The sequence below is a fragment of the Sus scrofa genome, chromosome 3 (genome assembly GCF_000003025.6).
Source record: "Sus scrofa isolate TJ Tabasco breed Duroc chromosome 3, Sscrofa11.1, whole genome shotgun sequence".
In the NCBI taxonomy this organism is placed as follows: Eukaryota; Metazoa; Chordata; class Mammalia; order Artiodactyla; family Suidae; genus Sus; species Sus scrofa.
In genome coordinates this window covers 93,167,112-93,187,031 of record NC_010445.4, presented here as the reverse complement: position 1 = coordinate 93,187,031, position 19,920 = coordinate 93,167,112, and the positions used below count along the sequence as shown (strand labels likewise).

Below are 19,920 nucleotides of genomic sequence, written 5' to 3'. Positions count from 1 at the left end.
AACACTTTCTCCAATGATTTAAACAGAAAACAAACCTTAAAAAAAAAAAAAGCAGAAAATAATGATATTGCAGCTAACAAAAATAACACTAAAAATACTTAATACTTTACTAGTTTTTTTTTCTTTAAGGGCCGCACCAGGCCATATGAAGTTCCCAGGCTAGGGGTAGAAGGGAGCTGCAGCTGCTGGCCTTCACCACAGCCAAAACAACAGCAAAGGCAGATCCAAGCTGTGTCTGTGACCTACACAATAGGGGATCCTTAACTACAGAGGTGGGTGAGCAATTGAATAATCCACATCCTCATGGATACTAGTTGGGTTCTCTACCGCTGAGTCACAATGGGAACTCCCAATACTTTAATAGTTAATAAAAGCTTCAAGTTATTACAATTATTCCAAGAGTGTAACGGACAGCATGTTGTAATTTGAAGTCATTTGCATTGAAATAAATTATTGTCCTTTGTTTTCACTTCCTATATTTTCAAAGTACTCATCAATATTATTCTCTAATATTAATCAAAACCAAATAATCTCAGTTCCCAGCATTTGGTTCTATGGGAACACCTTTTCTTACACCTTCAAGTAATAAAAATACTCAAAAGAAATGAAAAGTATACATACCACCATATATAAAAGATGGATAGCAGGGACCTACTGTACAGCATAGGGTAATCTACTCAGTATCGTGTAATGACTTAGATGGGAAAAGAATCTGAAAAGGAATAGTTATATGTGTAACTGACTTACTTTGCTGTACACCTGTAACTAACACAACTTTGTAAGTCAACTATACTCCAATAAAAAAAATTTTTTTAAGGGAGAAAAGGATTATTGAGAACAATTATAAAGAACACACAGGAGTTCCCTTCGTGGCGCAGTGGTTAACGAATCCGACTAGGAACCCTGAGGTTGCGGGTTCGATCCCTGCCCTTGCTCAGTGGGTTAAGGATCAGCATTACCGTGAGCTGAGGTGTAGGTCGAAGACGAGGCTCGGATCCTGCGTTGCTGTGGCTCTGGTGTAGACCTCGCCTGGGAATCTCCATATGCCACGGAAGCGGCCCTAGAAAAGGCAAAAAGACAAAAAACAAAAAAAACCCAAAACCACACACACAAATGTGTCACCTCTAGATCTAGGGAGATTTTTTTTTTTTCTTCCAGTTTTAAAGGAGTAAAATTAAACGGCCAGGTAAGGTCAAAGGTCTTTTTTATTGTGGTAGGGAAGGTTCTCTGGCTTCCCTTTGTATTCCACTTCCATCTTCCTCTTCCCATCCCCTTCACTCTTTCCCCCAAGCCCTATTCTTCAAGGTTTCAGTGTCGTACTTTCTCTGATAAGAAGAAAGTCTCAGTATTTTCAAACTTTCTCCGTGGCCACCGCAAGAGGAAGCACCTGGCGGCGACTCCTTTCCAGCGCACACCTGGGAAGGGGGTGGCTCCCCTGCGGCCGCGCCCGGAGTGGGGGGAGGGGACGAGAACCTGTGGCCACCTCCTCCCTGCCGCCCCGGGCGGTGACTCACCGAGAACCTGCCCTCAGAGGTGAGCAGCCGGGGGCAGGGGCTGGGAGGCGGGGCCACCAGGTCGGCCAGGTCTGCTCCGCCCCGCCGCGCGCCCAGAACGCGCAGAAGGTCGGCAGGCTCGCATCTTTCCTCCAGCCCCAGGGCACCTCGCCGCAGTCCTCCCGACGCGGACCCACGCCTTCCAGGTTTCCTCACGCCGCCCCGCCGGCCAGCGAGCGCCCGGCACCCCACTCCGTCGGGGCGTCCTCCCGCGAGCCCCCGGCCAGCCTCGCGTCCCGAGCGCCCTGGTCCTCGGCGCCCGCGCACCATGGCGCCCCCCCAGGTCCTCGCGTTCGGGCTCCTGCTCGCCGCGGCGACGGCGGCGGTGGCCGCGGCCCAACAAGGTGAGGAGTGGAGTTGCGGGGTTAGGAAGACCGGAGGGTAGCGACTCTCAGCTCCCAAGGCGGAGACTGTAGGGAAGGGGCGGGCGGCCAGGCTTTCCCGCCGAGAGACGGACGGCGCCGGGCTGCTGGGGCCCAGGCCCTCTGCGGTGGGAGGCGGCGGGAAGGCGCCCACCTGCGCGGGCTGGAGGGAGCAGCCTCACTTGGCGCTCTGCGCGCCTCCCTCGGGAAATGGCTCGGCCAAGGCCGGAGGGGCAGACGGGGAACCGAGTGGCAGCGGACCTGGACTCCTCGACGCGCCCACCTCCAACGGCCCAGGCTCACTTGGGATTTTGGCGAGGCGGAAACTTGCTCCGGCCGCGAGGGGACTCCTGCGACAGCGACCTGAGGCCCCGCCCCTCCCCGGGCACCTGCGGCTGGCCCCGGATGTGGGTCTCGGGCGGGGATAAGTGGTTAAGGTGAGGCCTCCGGGGCCGTTGCGCACCTGTGCGCGGGAGGACGTCCTCCTGGGCCTAGACTACGAGGTGTGTGGGTCTTTTCCCTTTAAGGATCGTATCAGGAACGAGCAGTTTATTGTAGGGAACCCCGATCGAGCGATAATCCTAGAGTAAAAAATGTCGGCGTAATGCCACCACTTAAAGAGAATCCTGTAGTTAATAATAAGGTATATTTTTCTTTAGACATTGCTCTAAACATTGCCCTAAGCCTCAACACAGTTTTATATCTTAATTTTTCCCCTATATAATATCCAGAGTTTTTCGTTCTCTTTAGTTTTGAAAAGCACAGGTTTAAATTGTACAGAGCACTCTATAGCCTAAAGGTCGTACCGTTAATCCAAAATGTTGGACGTGTAGGTTGATTCCAGTTTTTCTTACTCGGGAATAAACATCTTGGCTGTCATCTTTTGATTTATTTGTAACGTAGTGGCTAACAGTGAAGTGTCAGCCAAAGCTTTCTGGAAAGACTTTTTTTTTAAAGGCCTCAGCGCACCTGCCCCCCCGCCCTCCGCACATAGAAGTTCCCAGCCTCTGGTTCAAATCAGAGCTGTAGCTGCTGGCCTACACCACAGCCAGAGCAACGCGGGATCCCAGCGGAGTCCGGGATCTACGCCACAGCTTAAGGCAATGCGGGATCTGAGCCATGTCTGCGATCTGAGCCACAGCTCACAGCAACAGCAATGACAGATCCTTAAGCCACTAGCGAGGGATCAAACCTTGTCCTCATGGATGCTAGTCAGATGCGTTTCCACAGAGCCACAAGAGGAACTTCTGGAAAGGCTTTTATATCCTCCCCCCCCCCCAACTGGCCTAATTCATTATACTTTCAAAATAATGCAGTTAGGTCAACTCATGTTTTTTCAGCTTCAGTCTGAGGCTAAATACTTAATCTTACATTGCTTTAAAGTGATATTCTGTAGGAATATGTTCGGAAAATCTGTACCTGCTTGGTCTCTTGTATTTCACATAGTTGAAGTGTAAATATGTACTCTGAGCAGGTATAGCATACTGCTGCATAAAATTTTAACTCTTTGAGGACAGCCATTATACAAAACTGAGTTTGGTGCTGGACAGATTATATGGGTGGTTCATAATGATTATACTTTAAACAGTAAAATTAAAGTCAACCTGAGATAGGAAGGATCAATATAAAAATTCTTTGGTCTGTCATAACAGGTTTTTGTTTTTAATGATTGTACTTGCTTAGCTAGACAAGTAAAAGAAATTAAATGGGGTTGCCAATTTTAAGTTAAAATGAACTTTTGAGATAGTCAAAGATAAAACTGTTAAACTGACATCAGTACCCAGGATGGGCTGCCTAATAGCACTTTCAAAATTGAGTGCTAGGTTTTAATTTAGGAAACCTGCATACAGAGGTGTCTCCAAATACAACTGAAAGTATGATTTTTCTAAGACATAGAGTTACCCAAGGGTTGAATATGTGCCCATTAAGGTGTTTTTTTTTTTTTTTTTTGGTCTTTTTGCCATTTTCTTGGGCCGCTCCCACGGCATATGGAGGTTCCCAGGCTAGGGGTCCAATCAGAGCTGTAGCTGCCAGGCTATGCCATAGCCACAGCAACACGGGATCTGAGCCGCGTCTGCAACCTACACCACAGCTCACAGCAACGCCGGATCCTTAACCCACTGAACAAGGCCAGGGATCGAACCCACGACCTCATGGTTCCTAGTCGGATTTGTTAACCACTGCGCCACAACGGGAACTCTGGTGCCCATTAAGTTTTAAAACAAGCATCTCTTATTAAGAAAATGGGTGAGAACAGAAGGGAAAGGTGAGTTAGTCACAGATCCTAGAACTGGAAATGCTGATTTTGGAGACGAGTCCAAGACTGACAGGCAGGTGTTCATCTAGCAGGACAAGAGAAGGAAGGAAGCTGAGTCTGGGAGTATTATGAAGGCAAAGCTGAATCTGGTGTTTGGAGGGTTTATTCCTGGTTTAAAAAATAAAAATGGGGGAGTTCCTGTCGTGGCTCAGCTGTTAACGAACCTAACATCTGTGAGGAGCCAGGTTCAGTCCCCGGCCTCGCTCAGCAGCTTAAGGATCCAGCATTACTGTGAGCTGTGGTGTAGGTTACAGATGCAGCTCAGATCCCATGTTGCTGTGTCTCTGGTTACAGCTCCAATTTGACCCCTAACCTAGGAAACTCCATATGCCATGCCTGTAGCCCTAAAAAAAACAAAAAAATAAATAAAAATGGGAATGTGTGCAAATTAGACTGTCCATACCATTTTCTTTTTCTTTTTATGGCCGTACCTGTGGCATTTGGCAGTTCCTAGGCTAGGGAGAGAGCTAGAGAGAGCTCCAGCTGAGGCCTGTGTCACAGCCATGACAACACCAGATCCAAACCACATCTGTGACCTATGCTTGCAGCTTGTAGCAACACCAGAACCTTAACCCACTGAGTGAGGCCAGGGATAGAACCCTCACAGAGGGTATCAAGTCCAAATCCTCACAGAGACAGTATCAGGTCCCCTACCTATCGAGCCATAGTGGCAATTCCTAGCCCGTGTGTATAATATTTGTAGTATTTAACATGGTGTCAGCCTCTCAAATTATAGCTGAAAAATAAAACATTCAGGACTTTTTTTTTTTTTTTTTTTTTTTTTTTTGTCTTTTTGCCTTTTCTAGGGCCACTCCTGTGGCACATCGAGGTTCCCAGGCTAGGGGTCTAATTGGAGCTGTAACCACCAGCCTACGCCAGAGCCACAGCAACTCAGGATCCGAGCGTGTCTGCAACCTACACCACAGCTCATGGCAACGCCGGATCCTTAACGCTCTGAGCAAGGCCAGGGATCGAACCCACAACCTCATGGTTCCTAGTCGGATTCGTTAACCACTGTGCCACGACGGGAACTCCAGGACTACTTTTTTTTTTTGACCATGCCTACGCATGTGGAAGTTTCTGGGCCAGGGATCAAACCCACGCCACAGCAGCAACCAGAGCTGCTGGCAGTGACACCAGATCCTAACCCACTGCGCTACAAGAGAACTCCCAGGACCTCTTTTTAAGGCTATGTGTCCCTGTAATTTGGGTACTGTTGCCAGAGCATAATTTAGCTGGGACGTCAGAGTTGGACCTTCATTTTTAAGCTGGATTTTTTTCTTCCCCAGGATGTGTGTGTGAAAACTACAAACTGACCACAAACTGCTCTTTGAATGCGCTTGGTCAGTGCCAGTGTACTTCAATTGGTGCACAAAATTCTGTCATTTGCTCAAAATGTAAGTAGAATATTATCATTGCCTTTAAGCTTTATTTTGACCTACACTTCTTGAGTGGATGTGTCTTGACTTGGAAAGTGTTTTTTGGCCTCAAATCAGGATCATGTTATTTTGTCAAAATTATTTCATCTCTGCAGCGTCTTAGGATTTAAAAAGGGACCATGGGAACTTGTATGTCTACCATAATCCTTGGCCATGGGAGTTTGGAGTAAACTAAATTATTTTTCCTTGAGCATAAAACTGCAGTTACTTTTCAGTTTGACATTAAGCTTTCTTTTCAGTGGCTTCCAAATGTTTGGTGATGAAGGCAGAAATGACTGGGTCAAAGGCTGGGAGAAGACTGAAACCAGAGAATGCTATCCAGAACAACGATGGGCTCTATGATCCTGACTGTGACGAGAATGGGCTCTTCAAAGCCAAGCAGTGTAATGGTACCTCCATGTGCTGGTGTGTGAACACTGCTGGGGTCAGAAGGACCGATAAGGACTCTGAAATATCCTGTTTGGAGCGAGTGAGGACCTAGTGAGTTGGGGTGGTGCCTATGTATTATTTGTTTTCACACTTTTCAGATTTGCTTGATTAAAAATTTTTTTTTTTTTTTTTTTGGTCTTTTTGCCGTTTCTAGGGCTTCATTTGGAGGTTCCCAGGCTAGGGGTTGAATCGGAGCTGTAGCTGCCAAGCCTACACCAGAGCCACAGCAACGCGGGATCCGAGCCACGTCTGCAACCTACACCACAGCTCATGGCAACGCCGGATCGTTAACCCACTGAGCAAGCGCAGGGACTGAACCCACAACCTCATGGTTCCTAGTCGGATTCGTTAACCACTGCGCAACGACGGGAACTCCCAGAATTTAGTTTTGAGTATATAATATGACTTCATGATTTAGATTTCAAAAGAGAAAAGACTAGACAGTTTAAAGCCCCCATCCCATTTCATTCTCCCAGCTTCTCAGTTTACCTCCACTGAACTAATGGTCACCAGTTTATTCCACAACTTTCCAGAGATCTTCTGTGAATTTACTAGCGATGTATATTTTTATTTAAAAATTTTTTCTTATGGTAGCATGCGCAACATAATTTTCCTTTTACATTTCTACTTAGCACTGTTCAGTATTTTAAAGTTGGATTAGTGCTGAATGTATATGAATAATTTAAGCTATTTGCTCACATTTGCTCATTTATGATGTTTTAAAGCAGGATAGGGTTGTTTTTAGAGATTTTGTAATAAAAAGGAATGGAAACACATTCTAGCTAGCTTAAGCCAAAAAGATTTTATTGGGAACGACTAGAAACTGGAAAGTTGTCAAGATCAAGGCAGGCAGTCTCTCCACTTCCGTCTTCTGGAGCCTCATGGCCACTTCTGTTTCTCTCAGTACCTTTTTGTCTCTTCACTTGAATATGGCCCAGCATGACCAGCTAAGCCTTAGCTTTATGTGGTCTTGGTTGTGGTGGCCAGAGGGTCCATGTCAGAAAGGATGAGTGGTTTTTTTTTTGGTCTTTTGTCTTTTTAGGGCCGCACCCACAGCATATGGAGGTTCCCAGGCTGGGGTCTAATTGGAGCTGTTGCTGCTGGTCTACGCCAGAGCCACAGCAACGCCAGATCCTACACCACAGCTCATGCCAACGCCGAATCCTTAACCCAGTGAGCAAGGCTAGGGATTGAACCGACAACCTCATGGTTCCTAGTCGGATTCATTTCTGCTGCGTCACGACGGAAACTCCAGAAAGGATGAATTCCTTATGAATAATGTGAGAAAGCCAAGGAAGGAACGAAGGACATATGTATAGAATAGACACTTTTTCTGGTAATTCTCCTGTAATTCCACTTGGGAATTTTGATAATTAGCTTATTGGGGTCAATCTGTTTTTTTTTTTTTTTTACTTTTTAGCTGGATCATCATTGAACTAAAACACAAAACAAGAGAAAAACCTTATGATGTCACAAGTTTGCAGAAGTAAGTGCTATTAAATGCCTTATATTTGCATAGTTGGTACTCAGATCTTCTATCTTGTCCTATTAGATAAGCTAAAACGAGTCTCAAAGCTTTTTCATATTTCCAAAAAGTGAGATACTATAATAATATTTTAACTTTAAAAAAGAGATGCAAGAATCATAGAGATTCCCATAGTATCCTTCATTCCTTCACCAAAGAATATATTGCCACATTTTCTTTTTATATGTGTGTCTACTTTCTATATCCATTTGAGCATGTATCAATGTTTCTCCCAGAACCATTCGAGAGCCAGTTCTGGATATCATACATCTTGACCCTAAATATTGTGGTATATGTTTTCCTAGGAACAGAAGGCATTCTCTTATGTAACTACTGTACAATTATCAGATTTAGGAAATTTAACGGTAAACCACATTCTGCCAGTTTTCCCAGTGTCCTTTGTGGCAGTTTTTTCCCCTCGAACCCAGGACCCAGTCTAAGGTCCTGCATTTAGTTGTTATTATAAGTGTTTGGTCTCTTTAAATGTGGAACAGTGCCTTGGCCTTTCTTTGTCTTTCATGACACTGATTTTTTTTTCCCATAAAATTAAATTTTTCATATTTAAATTATAACCCTTAACATTGATATTTTTTGAAGAGTATGGGCAAGTTGTTTTATAGAATGTCCCTCAATTTTGGATTTGTCTGTTTCCTCATAATTAAATACAGGTAATACACTTTTGACAGAAAAACTATTTAAGGTGATTTGTGTCTATTTCAGTACTTTGAGGTGGGAGGCACATGGCATTAGCTTGTCCTTTCACTCCTGATGTTAACTGTGGCAGGTGGTGTTTGCCAGGTTGCTCCACCTCTTCATAATTAAATATAATCTGTAGGTAGGTACTTGGCTACTGTGTAAATATCCTGTTTCTAGTCAAACTGGAACTCAACAGTTTTTGCATCTACTATTCTGAATCAGTTATGATGATAGTTGCAAGATGGCATAAAATTTTTTACAAGTTTGGTTAATGACAATTCTAGACCTCGAGCTATATGCTTTGTTAAAAATAAGTTTCTTAATGTTGTGTAGGACAGGCTTTTAAAAAACAGCTTTTTAATTATTTACAGTGCACTCAAGGAGGTAATCACGGATCGTTACCAACTGGATCCCAAATATATTACAAATATTCTGGTAAGATTTTTTTTTTTTTTTTTTTTCCTTAAGCAAATGGGCTTTAACAGAAAGTTGGTTGGACAGTGTAGTTTGGGTATGGTTTTTTGTTTTTTTGGACAATACTCAAAGCATGTGGAAGTTCTAGGGCTAGTGATTGAACCTGTGTCACAGTGGTAACTTGAGCCATAGCAGTGGCAATACCGATCCTTAACGTGCTAAGCCACAGGGAACTCCTAGGGTATGATTTTGATAGTGGTTTAAATTGCATTTGAATAAATTTTAGCCCTAAGCACTTATTCCTGCAAATCCCCTATTGTTGTTTTCCTTTCACTGTCTTTGAAAATCTCGGTTTACCCTTAAAGAAAATGTAATGTATCTTAGTATCCCCAACACATGCCAGTCTTTTTACTCTGGAAAAGAGTTCTGTGGTTGCTTTTGGCAGTTCTTTCTTTAAAATGCTTTGTTCTATTTTCTCTGGGTTTAGCAGTTAGTTTTTAACTAGCTAGCCCTTCCTTAACTCTTAAAACTCTGGTCAAAAAAGACAACTCTGATTGAAAAATAGTGTGATGGAAATCTTGCAAGACAGAAAATTGAAGTCATTTTTAAAATTACTTTTTGGAAGGGGTATAAAAAGTAATTTTATAAAAGCAGCACATGGTAAATATTACTGGGTTTTGGATTGTATTTCTTTATTTTAATTTTAATTTTTATTTTTGGCCATACCCATGGCATGTGGAAGTGCCTGGGCCAGGGATCATATCCCAGCCACAGCAGTGACAAGAGCCACCGCAGACAATGCTGGATCCTTAACCCCCTGAGCCACCAGGGAGCTCCAGGATTGCATTTCTTTAGCATTTTACATTAAAGTAGTTCAAACCAAATAAGATACTTTAATACTTTGTTTTAAAATTTAAAAATTAAAAATTTTTCATGGGTGGAGTTCCCTCTGTGGTGCAGTAGATTAAGGATCTGCTTTGTTTCTAAGGCAATGTGGGTTTGATCCCCAGCCCAGTGCACTGGTTTAAGGATCCAGTGTTGCCGTAGCTGTGGCTTGGACTCAGTCCCTGGCCCAGGAGTTTCCATATTGATGTGGGTATGGCTGAAAGAAAAAAAAAATCTTTTCAAGGGAATTTCCACATGTTGTGGCTATGGCCAAAATTTTTTTTTAATTTAAAAAGTAAAATCTTTTCAGGAAAAGAAAATTTTCTCTTTTTCTTCTTTTTTTTTTTTTTTTTTGCTATTTTAGGGCCACACCTGCAGCATATGGAGGTTCCCAGGCTAGGGGTCCAGTTGGAGCCTCAGCTGCCAGCCTATACCACAGCCATAGCAAAGTGGGATCCGAGCTGTGTCTGCAACCCACACCACAGCTCACGGCAACGCTGGATCCTTAACCATTGAGCAAGTTCAGGGATCAAACCCGCATCGTTATGGATACTAGTCTGGTTGGTTAACTGCTGAGCCACAAAGGGAACTCCAGAAAATTTTCTTTTGAATAAAAATTGTAATCATATTTGGTTGCATTGCTATTTTAATTCCCTTGGATAGATTTTAAAAACATCTCTAGGATTTTAAAATTATTAGTAATATGGAGTTCCCCAGTGGCTCAGCTGGTTAAGGATCTGGTGGTGTCACTGCTGTGGCACAGGTTCAATCCCTGGCCTGGGAACTTGCATATGCCATGGGTATGGCCAAAAAGAAAAATAAAATTATTAGTGATAAACTCAGTTACCCACTAATGGAAAGAAACATTCATACATGTAGATTACAGAAAAAAAAATCAAACAGCAAATATTCTGATTATTGATCAATGATATTCCTTGGTTATATTGTTAATTTGTATTTTTCATTTTTTTCTCCCCAGTATGAGAATGATATTATCACCATTGATCTGGTACAAAATTCTTCTCAGAAAACTCTGAATGAAGTAGACATAGCTGATGTAGCTTATTATTTTGAAAAAGATGTGAGTATGATCTTCATTTTATTTCGGTGTTTAGAAATGTAATATGTCTATCATGCCTCAGTGAATTCAAGATTATTTTATCTATTTCTCTATTAACAGATAAACTATATGAATATTCTCAAGTAATTCTCATACTGTGATTAATTTTGTCTTCCCTTTTGTTCACATGTACTTTCTCACTTGTTTGTATATTTTTGTCTCATCACCAAATTGTTCTGCCTAGAATATCTTCTCTCTTATGATTCTTCTTACCTCCTTGGCAGTTAGTTTGTGAGTATAGCTTTCCCCATGAACAAGAGACTATGTAAAAAATGCCGTGCAACTGGTACAATTAAAATCTTTGTTTAAACAGATTTACTGTATGTATACTATAGTGAGCTGTTTTCTTTTTCTTTTTTGCCTTTTCTAGGGCCGCTCCCACAGCATATGGAGGTTCCCAGGCTAGGGGTCGAATCAGAGCTGTAGCCACCAGCCTATACCACAGCCACAACAATGCGGGATCCGAGCCGTGTCTGTGACCTACACCACAGCTCCCAGCAACACCAGATCCTTAGCCTACTGAGCAAGGCCAAGGATCGAACCTGCAACCTCTTGGTTCCTAGTCAGATTCATTAACCACTGTGCCCGACGGGAACTCCCAAGTGAGCTATTTTCTGATGAAATCTGGGATTTGCTTCAAACTAAACAGGCCTAGGAGGAGGCTGGGTGGTCTGGGAGGATAGAAAGAAGAATAGATAGAATAAGGTTGGCCATGTGTTTATGTATTATTAAATCTGTGTAATAGGTGCATGGCACTTCATTATACTTCTGCTTTTTTTTTTTTTTTTTTTTTTTTTTTTTTTTGTCGTTTCTAGGGTCGCATCTGCGGCATATGGAGGTTCCCAGGCTAGGGGTCTAATTGGAGCTGTAGCCACCGGCCTACACCAGAGCCACAGCAACTCAGGATCCGAGCTGCATCTGTGACCTACATCCCAGCTCATGGCAACGCTGGATCCTTAACCCACTGAGTGAGGCCAGGGATGGAACCTACAACCTCGTGGTTCCTAGTCCAACCTCGTGGATCCTTAACCACTGAGCCATGATGGGAACTCCTACTTCTTTCTACTTTTTATAGGTTTTAAAATTCCCTGTAATAAAAGTTTTTGTTTTTGTTTTAATGTTTCAGTGGATGACATTGTTATCACCAAAACCATAAAAGATTTTGGCTGCAGTCCTTTTGGAATATGATTGGCATGTAACTCTATATGGCCATGGTAGGTTTCCTTAAATATTTTAAATTTTTCTCCTTCTCAATATAGGTTAAAGATGAATCCTTGTTCCATTCCAAAAGGATGGACCTGAGAGTAAATGGGGAACTACTGGATCTGGATCCTGGTCAAACTTCAATTTACTATGTTGATGAAAAACCACCTGAATTTTCAATGCAGGGTCTACAGGCTGGTATTATTGCTGTCATTGCAGTTGTGGCGATAGCGATTGTTGCTGGCATCATTGTGCTGGTGAGTATAGGACAAGTAAAATTTCATTTAAGGGTCTGTTCTTTCAAGAAAGGTGATAATGTGAAAAAGCCATGACTATGTTTCAAGACCCATTAACGAAACAAAAATCTTCATTGTTTATAATTCTGTGTACTGAATGAATCTATTGCATTTCTGATTGTAAGATAGTCACTTTGTGAAGCAAGAAGGGATGCTGATCTGAGAAAAGCTTGTAGCTGAACACGTCACGGGTCAGTTACGTTGCCATCAAATAGCAAATGTCCTTCAGTTGTCCTCACTGCACACGTTCTGACACTCTTGCCAGGACTAGTGCGAAATACCTGAACTCCCAAACCATTCAGTGGGATGAAACTATAGAACACAAAATTAAGGTTAACATACAGAAAGTTAAAGTGGAAAAATAGGAAGTAGTAGTTCTAAGGAAAAGGTTAGTAAGTTGAATTTAGCAGTGCTTCATGAGACTATTATCACCTGGACAGGCAGGATTTGTTCTAGATATGTAAGCTTGCCTCAGCATCAGGAAATCTTACCAGAACAACAGAATTCAGAACGTGACTTGAGAGTATATGAGAACTTACATTTTGGTTCAGTGGAATTATCTCACAGGGCTCTCTATCTGGAAGAAAACAAAAGTTGGATTCCTGCTTCACCCTACCAGGGCTGGCCATGCTGCTCAACTGTGTGAGTGGCACATTCTGCAGCATGGCAGTGGGAAAGGAGTCAGGCAGTGCAACTGTGTTCAAACACAGATTTTAGATGGACTATCGTTCAAAGTGGTGAAAAATAAAACAAGTCTCATAATGAATTTAGGAAATGTTTGTACAACCTTGTGGTAAAAGAAACCGAGTAAGGCAAGAAATCTGGAATCCATGAAGGAAGAGATACATATTTGACTTCATTGAAATTAAATATTTTGTATGGCAGGGATACTGTAAAATGAAGAATGTCAATGATAGACTCGGGGAGAATATTCACTTTGCATAAAACAAAAAAGGTGGGAGTTCCCATCGTGGCTTGGTGGAAATGAATCTGATTCCATGAAGATGGTAGATTCGATCCCTCGCCTCGCTCAATGGGTCAGGGATCTCTCATTGCCATGAGCTGTGGTATAGGTCACAGATGTGGCCCGAATCCTGCATTGCTGTGGCTGTGGTGTAGGCTGGCAGCTGCGGCTGGGCTTTGACCCCTAGCCTTGGAACCTCCGTATGCCTTGGGTGTGGCCCTAAAAAGCTAAATATATAAATAAAACAAAAAAGGTTATTATGCATACCATATAAAGAGTTCTTACAAACTGATGAAGGAATTAAAAAATGGTAACAGGTGTGAATGGACAGTTTATAGAAAAGGAATTCCAGATGGCAAATACGTGATGATAGAAATCTGATTGTCCTATAGAAATGAAATCACAAGTCTACAGGTCACAACCTGTGCATACATCCAGAGGAGAATGGATGAGTAAACTGGGGTATCCATGCTATGGAACAAAGTGGCTGTTAAAAAAGAGTTCAGTGTATAGCTTTTGATCTGGAAGGATTCCTGTGATAGTGGTACAGGCTGTGCGAAGAGGGAGATGATATTGCATGATCTCACTTTTTTAGACCAACAAAAACTTATTTGCATATAAACATATGTTTGTATTAGGATGGAACATGATGTGGAAGAATGCACACTAGGCTGTTAAGTTTCACTAAAGATTATTTAGTGTTTTCCCTGTAAAAGAAACAGTGTCTATGGATAGATTTTAAAATTAAATTTGTTCAGGAGTTCTCATTGTGGCTCAGCAGGTTACAAACCAGACTAGAATCCATGAGGATTCGGGTTTAATCCCTGGCCTTGCTCAGTGGGTTAAGGACCCAGCATTGCCGTGAGCAGTGGTGTAGGTCACAGTTTAGACCCCGAGTTGCTGTGGCTCTGGCGTAGGCCAGTGGCTATAGCTCTGATTTGACCCCTAGCCTGGGAACCTCCATGCCTCGGGAATGGCCCTAGAAAAGGCAAAAAGACAAAAAAAAAAAAAAAAAAAAAAAAAAAGTAAAATTAAATTTGTTCAGGAGTTCCCATTGTGGCTCAGTGGGTTACAAACCAGACTAGTATCCATGAGGATTCAGGTTTAATTCCTGGCCTCCTTCAGTGGGTTAAGGATCCGGCGTTGCTGTGGCTGTGGCCTAGGCCGGCAGCTGCCCTCTGATTCGACCCCTAGCCTGGGAACTTCCATATGCTGCAGGTGCAGTCCTAAAAAGCAAAAATAAATAAATAAATTTGTTCAGATCAGAATTATCTCCATTAAAAGCATATATGTCACTTTAGACTAATTTTTTGTTTGGGTAGCAGTTCTCAAATAGTAATCATATTTTTTCCATTTAGATTGTTTCCACGAAGAAAAGAAGGGCAAAGTATGAGAAAGCTGAGGTAAGTGGGTTATTTCATTAAAAGGCTCTTAATCACTAAACCTTCCAGACACTGATGGGTCTCAGTTACACTTGAGTCCCTTTATCGTATCATCTTTAGGGTCTCAAGAGTCTCATGATGCGAATTCTCTTGCGCAAGTTCCACAGCAGACCAGAATATATTGATTTCTGCCTCAGAATAGTGGATACGAAGCCTATGATTTTTATTTTACAAAGAGTCAACAATTAGTAGAATCTTTGGGAGGCATACTCTAGATTCACATTAGAGAAACTCAGTATGATTGATAACCTGATATAATAACTGTCTCTATGCCAGAGACATATAATCATTAAAAGTGAACTTGGGGAGTTTTCCTGTGGTTTAGTGGGTTCAGGATCTGGCATTGTCATTGCTATGGCTCCAGTTTGATCCCTGGCTCAGGAACTTCCACATGCTAGGGCGGGGAATTCCCTGGTGATCCAGCAGTCAGAACCTGGCACTTTCACTGCTGTGGCCTGGGTTCAATCCCTGGTCTGGGAATTGGGAACCCACATCAAATTGCTGCCAGAAGAAAAAATAAATAAGGTGAACTAGTACTAAGTAGTCCTGTACACTAGGTGTGGAAACCAAGTGTGAGATTGTTAGTGTGTTTCAGTCCCTTGGAATTGGCTATGAACACATTTGTCAATAACGTTTTCAGAGTCCCCACCGATTATTATTATTATTTTTTAGGCTGTGCCTGTGGCATGCGGAAGTTCCCTAGCCAGGGATTGAACGTGAGCTACAGCAGTGACAACGCCAGCTCCTTAACCCACTGAGCTACCAGGTGCTCCTCCCCACCAACTTTTGTATGTTGATTTGCAATTTATATGTGCTATATAGTAATATTTTACCAAATAGCATAGAAATGTAACCATACTGAAAAACATCCAGTAGAACTACAAAGTTCTAACATTAACTTCCCATGCCACAGTCATCTGGCTTACTTGGTTTGGTGACCACAGGTCTAGGGGATGGACTATCCCTGAACTGAATTGTATCCCGTAAGTGGGAATGACAGTGTAGTGTTGTGGTTAAGGGGAGTGTAGACCTGGGTTTGACCACTTAATAGCTGGGTGAGTTATTTAACTTCCTTTAAGCCTCCGTGTTTCCTTTGTCTGTAAGATGGGGATAATAGTAGAGGACCATTACAAAGATTAAACAAAGTCGTCTGCCTAAAGTGTCATTCCCAGGCTTGCCACACAGCAAGATGTTTACCAGTTGTTGTAGTTGTCATCATCTTGTCTCGGTTCTTCCTATAATTAATTGTGTGGCCTGAGACAAATCATCTAATTCTGAACTTCAATTTCCTCACCTATAGAATCAAAGATTGATAATAGAAAACGAATTGGGGAGTTCCTGTTGTGTGTGGCTCAGCAGAAACGAACCCTACTAGTATCCATGAGGATGTGGGTTTAATCCCTGACCCAGTTCAGTGGGTTAAGGATCTGGTGTTGCTGTGGCTGTGGCATAGGGCAGCAGCTGCAGCTCCAGTTTGACTCCTAGCCCGGGAAATTCCATATTGCCGTAACTGCGGCCCTTAAAAAAAGGAAAAAAAGTGAATTAAATTGGTTATTAATGTAAGAATGGTATACATTCATAAAAATCTTACCCATTCTTTTGTTTTGCTTGTTAGGGCCATACCTGCAGCACATGGACGTTCCCAGGCTAAGGGTTGAATCAGACCTGCAGCTGCCGGCCTACACCACAGCCACAGCAATGCCAGATCCAAGCCACATCTGTGAGCTACACCACAGCTCACAGCCTCACCAGATCCTTAACCCACTGAGTTGAGGCCAGGGCCACGCTGGATCTTTAACCCACCAAGTGAGGTCAGGGATCGAAACCTCAACCTCATGGTTCCTAGTCAGATTGGTTTCCACTTTGCCACAACAGGAACTCCCTTACCCATTCTTAAAGATGTAGCTTTCTGCTATATCCACCTGTCACTTTGGCCATCTTATGTCTAAAAAGCAATTTTTGAATCATGTACTCAATGTGTGCTTCTTGCAATATACCTTTTGAAAGATTTTTAAGTCATAAATGTGGAAGAGAATTTTCTTGCTTTTCTCTTTAATTTTAAAGCTATTTTCCAAATGACCAAAAGCCTGGAAAATTATTAAATATTTTTATCTCTTTTTCCCTCTATTTCAGATAAAGGAGATGGGCGAGATGCATAGGGAACTCAATGCATAACACCGTAATTTGAAGGGTAACTACAAGAAGGGAAATTAGCACAGGCTCAGATTACTAATGTGTGGGGCAAAGAGAAGATCTTTGAGGACCACTATTGTGTTAGTTAACATCGTATGTTTGTGATAGTTAAACCTGCATTTAAAATAGAAGCAGCTTGAAATTGACTTTACTAATCTTAAAATTTGACCACAGATGTCATAAGTATGCAGATTTGATATTAAACCCAGCATTTGGACTGCATAGTTTGAATTATTTATGCCTAGCATTGAAAGGTATGCATTAAATATGCTTCCACAGTAGAGTCTGAATGACTACTGTCTTACCCATTTGTGATTAAATGTTTGCCTGTTTACTTTGAGTCTTGTACATATAAACTTTTTTTATGAACTACAAAATAAAACATTTAAAAAATTATTTTCCTAACTTCATTTGAATCCTATTGAATCAAATTTCATAGTACACCTATAAGGCAATAGGTTAAGAAATACTCTGATGTTCGCTACAAATTAGAATTTGCATGAGTCCTTATGATCATGTATATTCAATATAAAATGTATAACCTGTAGTGTGTAATTTCTTTCCAGGAAAACCAAACTGTTTTATTCTGAACGCAACTAAGTTTCTATTTTAGACAAACTGGTATTTTGGTAGACGCTTAATTCCTTGAGACAGAATTTATGGATAGCATTATGAACCATGAATTCCATGGTTGGTTAAATTAGAAGCATCAGTTTTTCAACTGAATAATTATAGTGCATCCATGTTGTATTTTATATGAAGTTAAAGTATCCTGAAATATTTTGCTTTTGATAGGAAATTTTTAAAAGAACATTAAAAAAAATAGAAAAACTAGATTCAAACATTTACCTATGATTTTTAACCTTTCTGTAGTATATGAAAAGAACATTAAAGAACATATAAAAACTAGATTCAAACATTTCTATGATTTTTAACCCTTCTGTAGTAGGCAGAATTCTAGAATGGCCCCCAAGATTTCTTACCCCGGATATATTTGCTCTATGTAATCCTTTTCCCTAGAGTGTGGGCAGGGTCTGTGCATATGATGGGCTATCACCCCCAAGATTGTCCTATGGCAAAGGTGAGGGGATTTTGCAAATGTATTAAGATCCCTTAGGAGTTCCTGTCATGGCTCAGCCATTAACCCAACTAGCATCCACAAAGACCCATGTTCAATTCCTGGCCTTGCTTAGTGGGTTAAGCATCTGGTGTTGGTGTGAGCTGTGGTGTAGGTTGTACATGAGGCTCGGATCTTGAGTTGATTTGGCTGTGTCGAAGGCCAGCAGCTACAGCTCCATTCGACCCCTAGCCTGGGAACCTCCATGTGTTGCGAGTGCAGCCCTCAAAAAGACAAAAGACAAAAAAAAAAAAAAAAAAAAAAAAAAAAAAAAAAGATAAATGTTGTAATTTGTTAGGCACCAACAAAAAGTAGTAGAAAGTAATGAGAACTTTAAAGACAATAGCAATAGCAGATGTAAGGAAAAGCCACCACCCCAGGGCTGAGACTGCATAGAGAAGAGACCCTCTACTTCTGCTAAGCCCCATGCCCTGGGCTGGGACCCAGACCTTGTGGGTGAGGAGATGGTGGCTGCTGAAGAGCCGAGAAGTTGCTGGGGTGCTACAATGGCAGAACTTGTTGAAAACCTCTCTTGGGGAACTTGCTGGAAAAGTTTGCCCTTGAGGGTGGGAATCATCAAACTACACATGGCAACCTGGTCCACCACCTGTTTTCACACTGTCTAGGAGCTAAGAATGGTTTCTGCATTTTTAAGTGGTTGAAAAAAAATTGAAGGAATATTTTATGATATGTGAAAATTACATGGAATAAAAGTTTTATTGGAACACAGCTTATACTCATATTTATTGGGACTCATTATTATACTCATTTATTATACATTGTGTGTGGCTATTTTGCACTCCTGTGGTCATTGAGTAACTGACAGACCAAATGGGAGGCAAAGCCTAAATATTGCTTTAGTCCTTTACAGAAAGTTTCCTGATGGAGAGCTGTTCATAGGGAGGTAGCCTGCCATGGAAGACACTGTCTAAAGCTGCCTTTTAGAGTTGGGAGTGTGGGGGAGGTGCTCAGGGAAGCTGCTGGCGACTGTCTAAGGTTGGCGTAGCCCTGGTGCTGCTGGAGCTGGGCACTGGGGAAGGAGCAGGCGTCACAAGGGACACAATACCCTTTCCTCTTTCAGTGTCTTTCCAGTGCCCTCTACCGGCAGAGCTTCAGAGCAGGCACAAAGGGTGACTTTGGAGCTAGGAGGCAATAAATCTGTAACCCGATGCCTTCTAGGTTCTGTCCTAACTTCCGAAGCCACTCCTGCTAAAAGTAAACATTGACCAGCTAATAGCCAACTTCCCCAGTGCTGAATTGTTTGATCTCTCCACAGCTCACCACCACAATGACTACCCCATTTCCTACCCCTTGTGTGTTGCCTTCACATTTTCTTTGGCTTCACTGGCTTTAGTCCCCACCCCACCCCCTTTAATTTTTGTTTGTTTTTCTTCTACTGACTCTGAAATAGCGATGTTCCCAGGGTTTATCCTTCTATATTTCCTCTCCTCTCCTCTTGTTTTCTTCCTGGAGGATTTCATCATTCCATTGCTTTAGTTACCGTCCAAACCTAGATGATAACAAATAGCATCTCTATTCTTGGCCTTCATCCTGAGTTCTCCACCAAACTATGTTTCACTTAACTTGCCATTAATGATCTCAGCATCTTCCTCCAAAAACCTGGTTCATCTCTTATAGTCTCAGAATCTGTTAATGGCTTTGTCACCATGTACCAAGTTCTTTATTCTCTCTTATCTTCTCCATAATTTTAGTCACAGACCCTGTCATTCTCCATCAGGAGTAAATCTGCCTCTAATCTGCCTTCTCTTACGCATTTTCACTGATGTCTTTGCCATCAATCTATTCCCTCTCTAACCCAAATCCCACATTGCTCCCAGAATGATTTGCCTAAAGCTGATCATAGCACTTTTCTACCCCTCCCCCTGCCAGTCTAGCCCTGAAATGGATACTCTGCCCTTTTTTCGGCCCAGCATCTCATCCCCTCTTCCATCTGGGGAGAATGTT

At 42.2% G+C, this 19,920-nt stretch overlaps 1 protein-coding gene across 1 annotated transcript; it reads left to right on the top strand.

The window, feature by feature from the left end:
* EPCAM (epithelial cell adhesion molecule) lies at positions 1,811-17,232 on the top strand. Its single transcript, NM_214419.1, is given in 9 exon segments — positions 1,811-1,897; positions 5,522-5,629; positions 5,911-6,151; positions 7,521-7,586; positions 8,693-8,756; positions 10,600-10,701; positions 12,000-12,200; positions 14,562-14,606; positions 16,779-17,232. Coding segments are annotated over 9 exon segments (945 nt in total). The 5' UTR covers positions 1,811-1,821; the 3' UTR covers positions 16,821-17,232.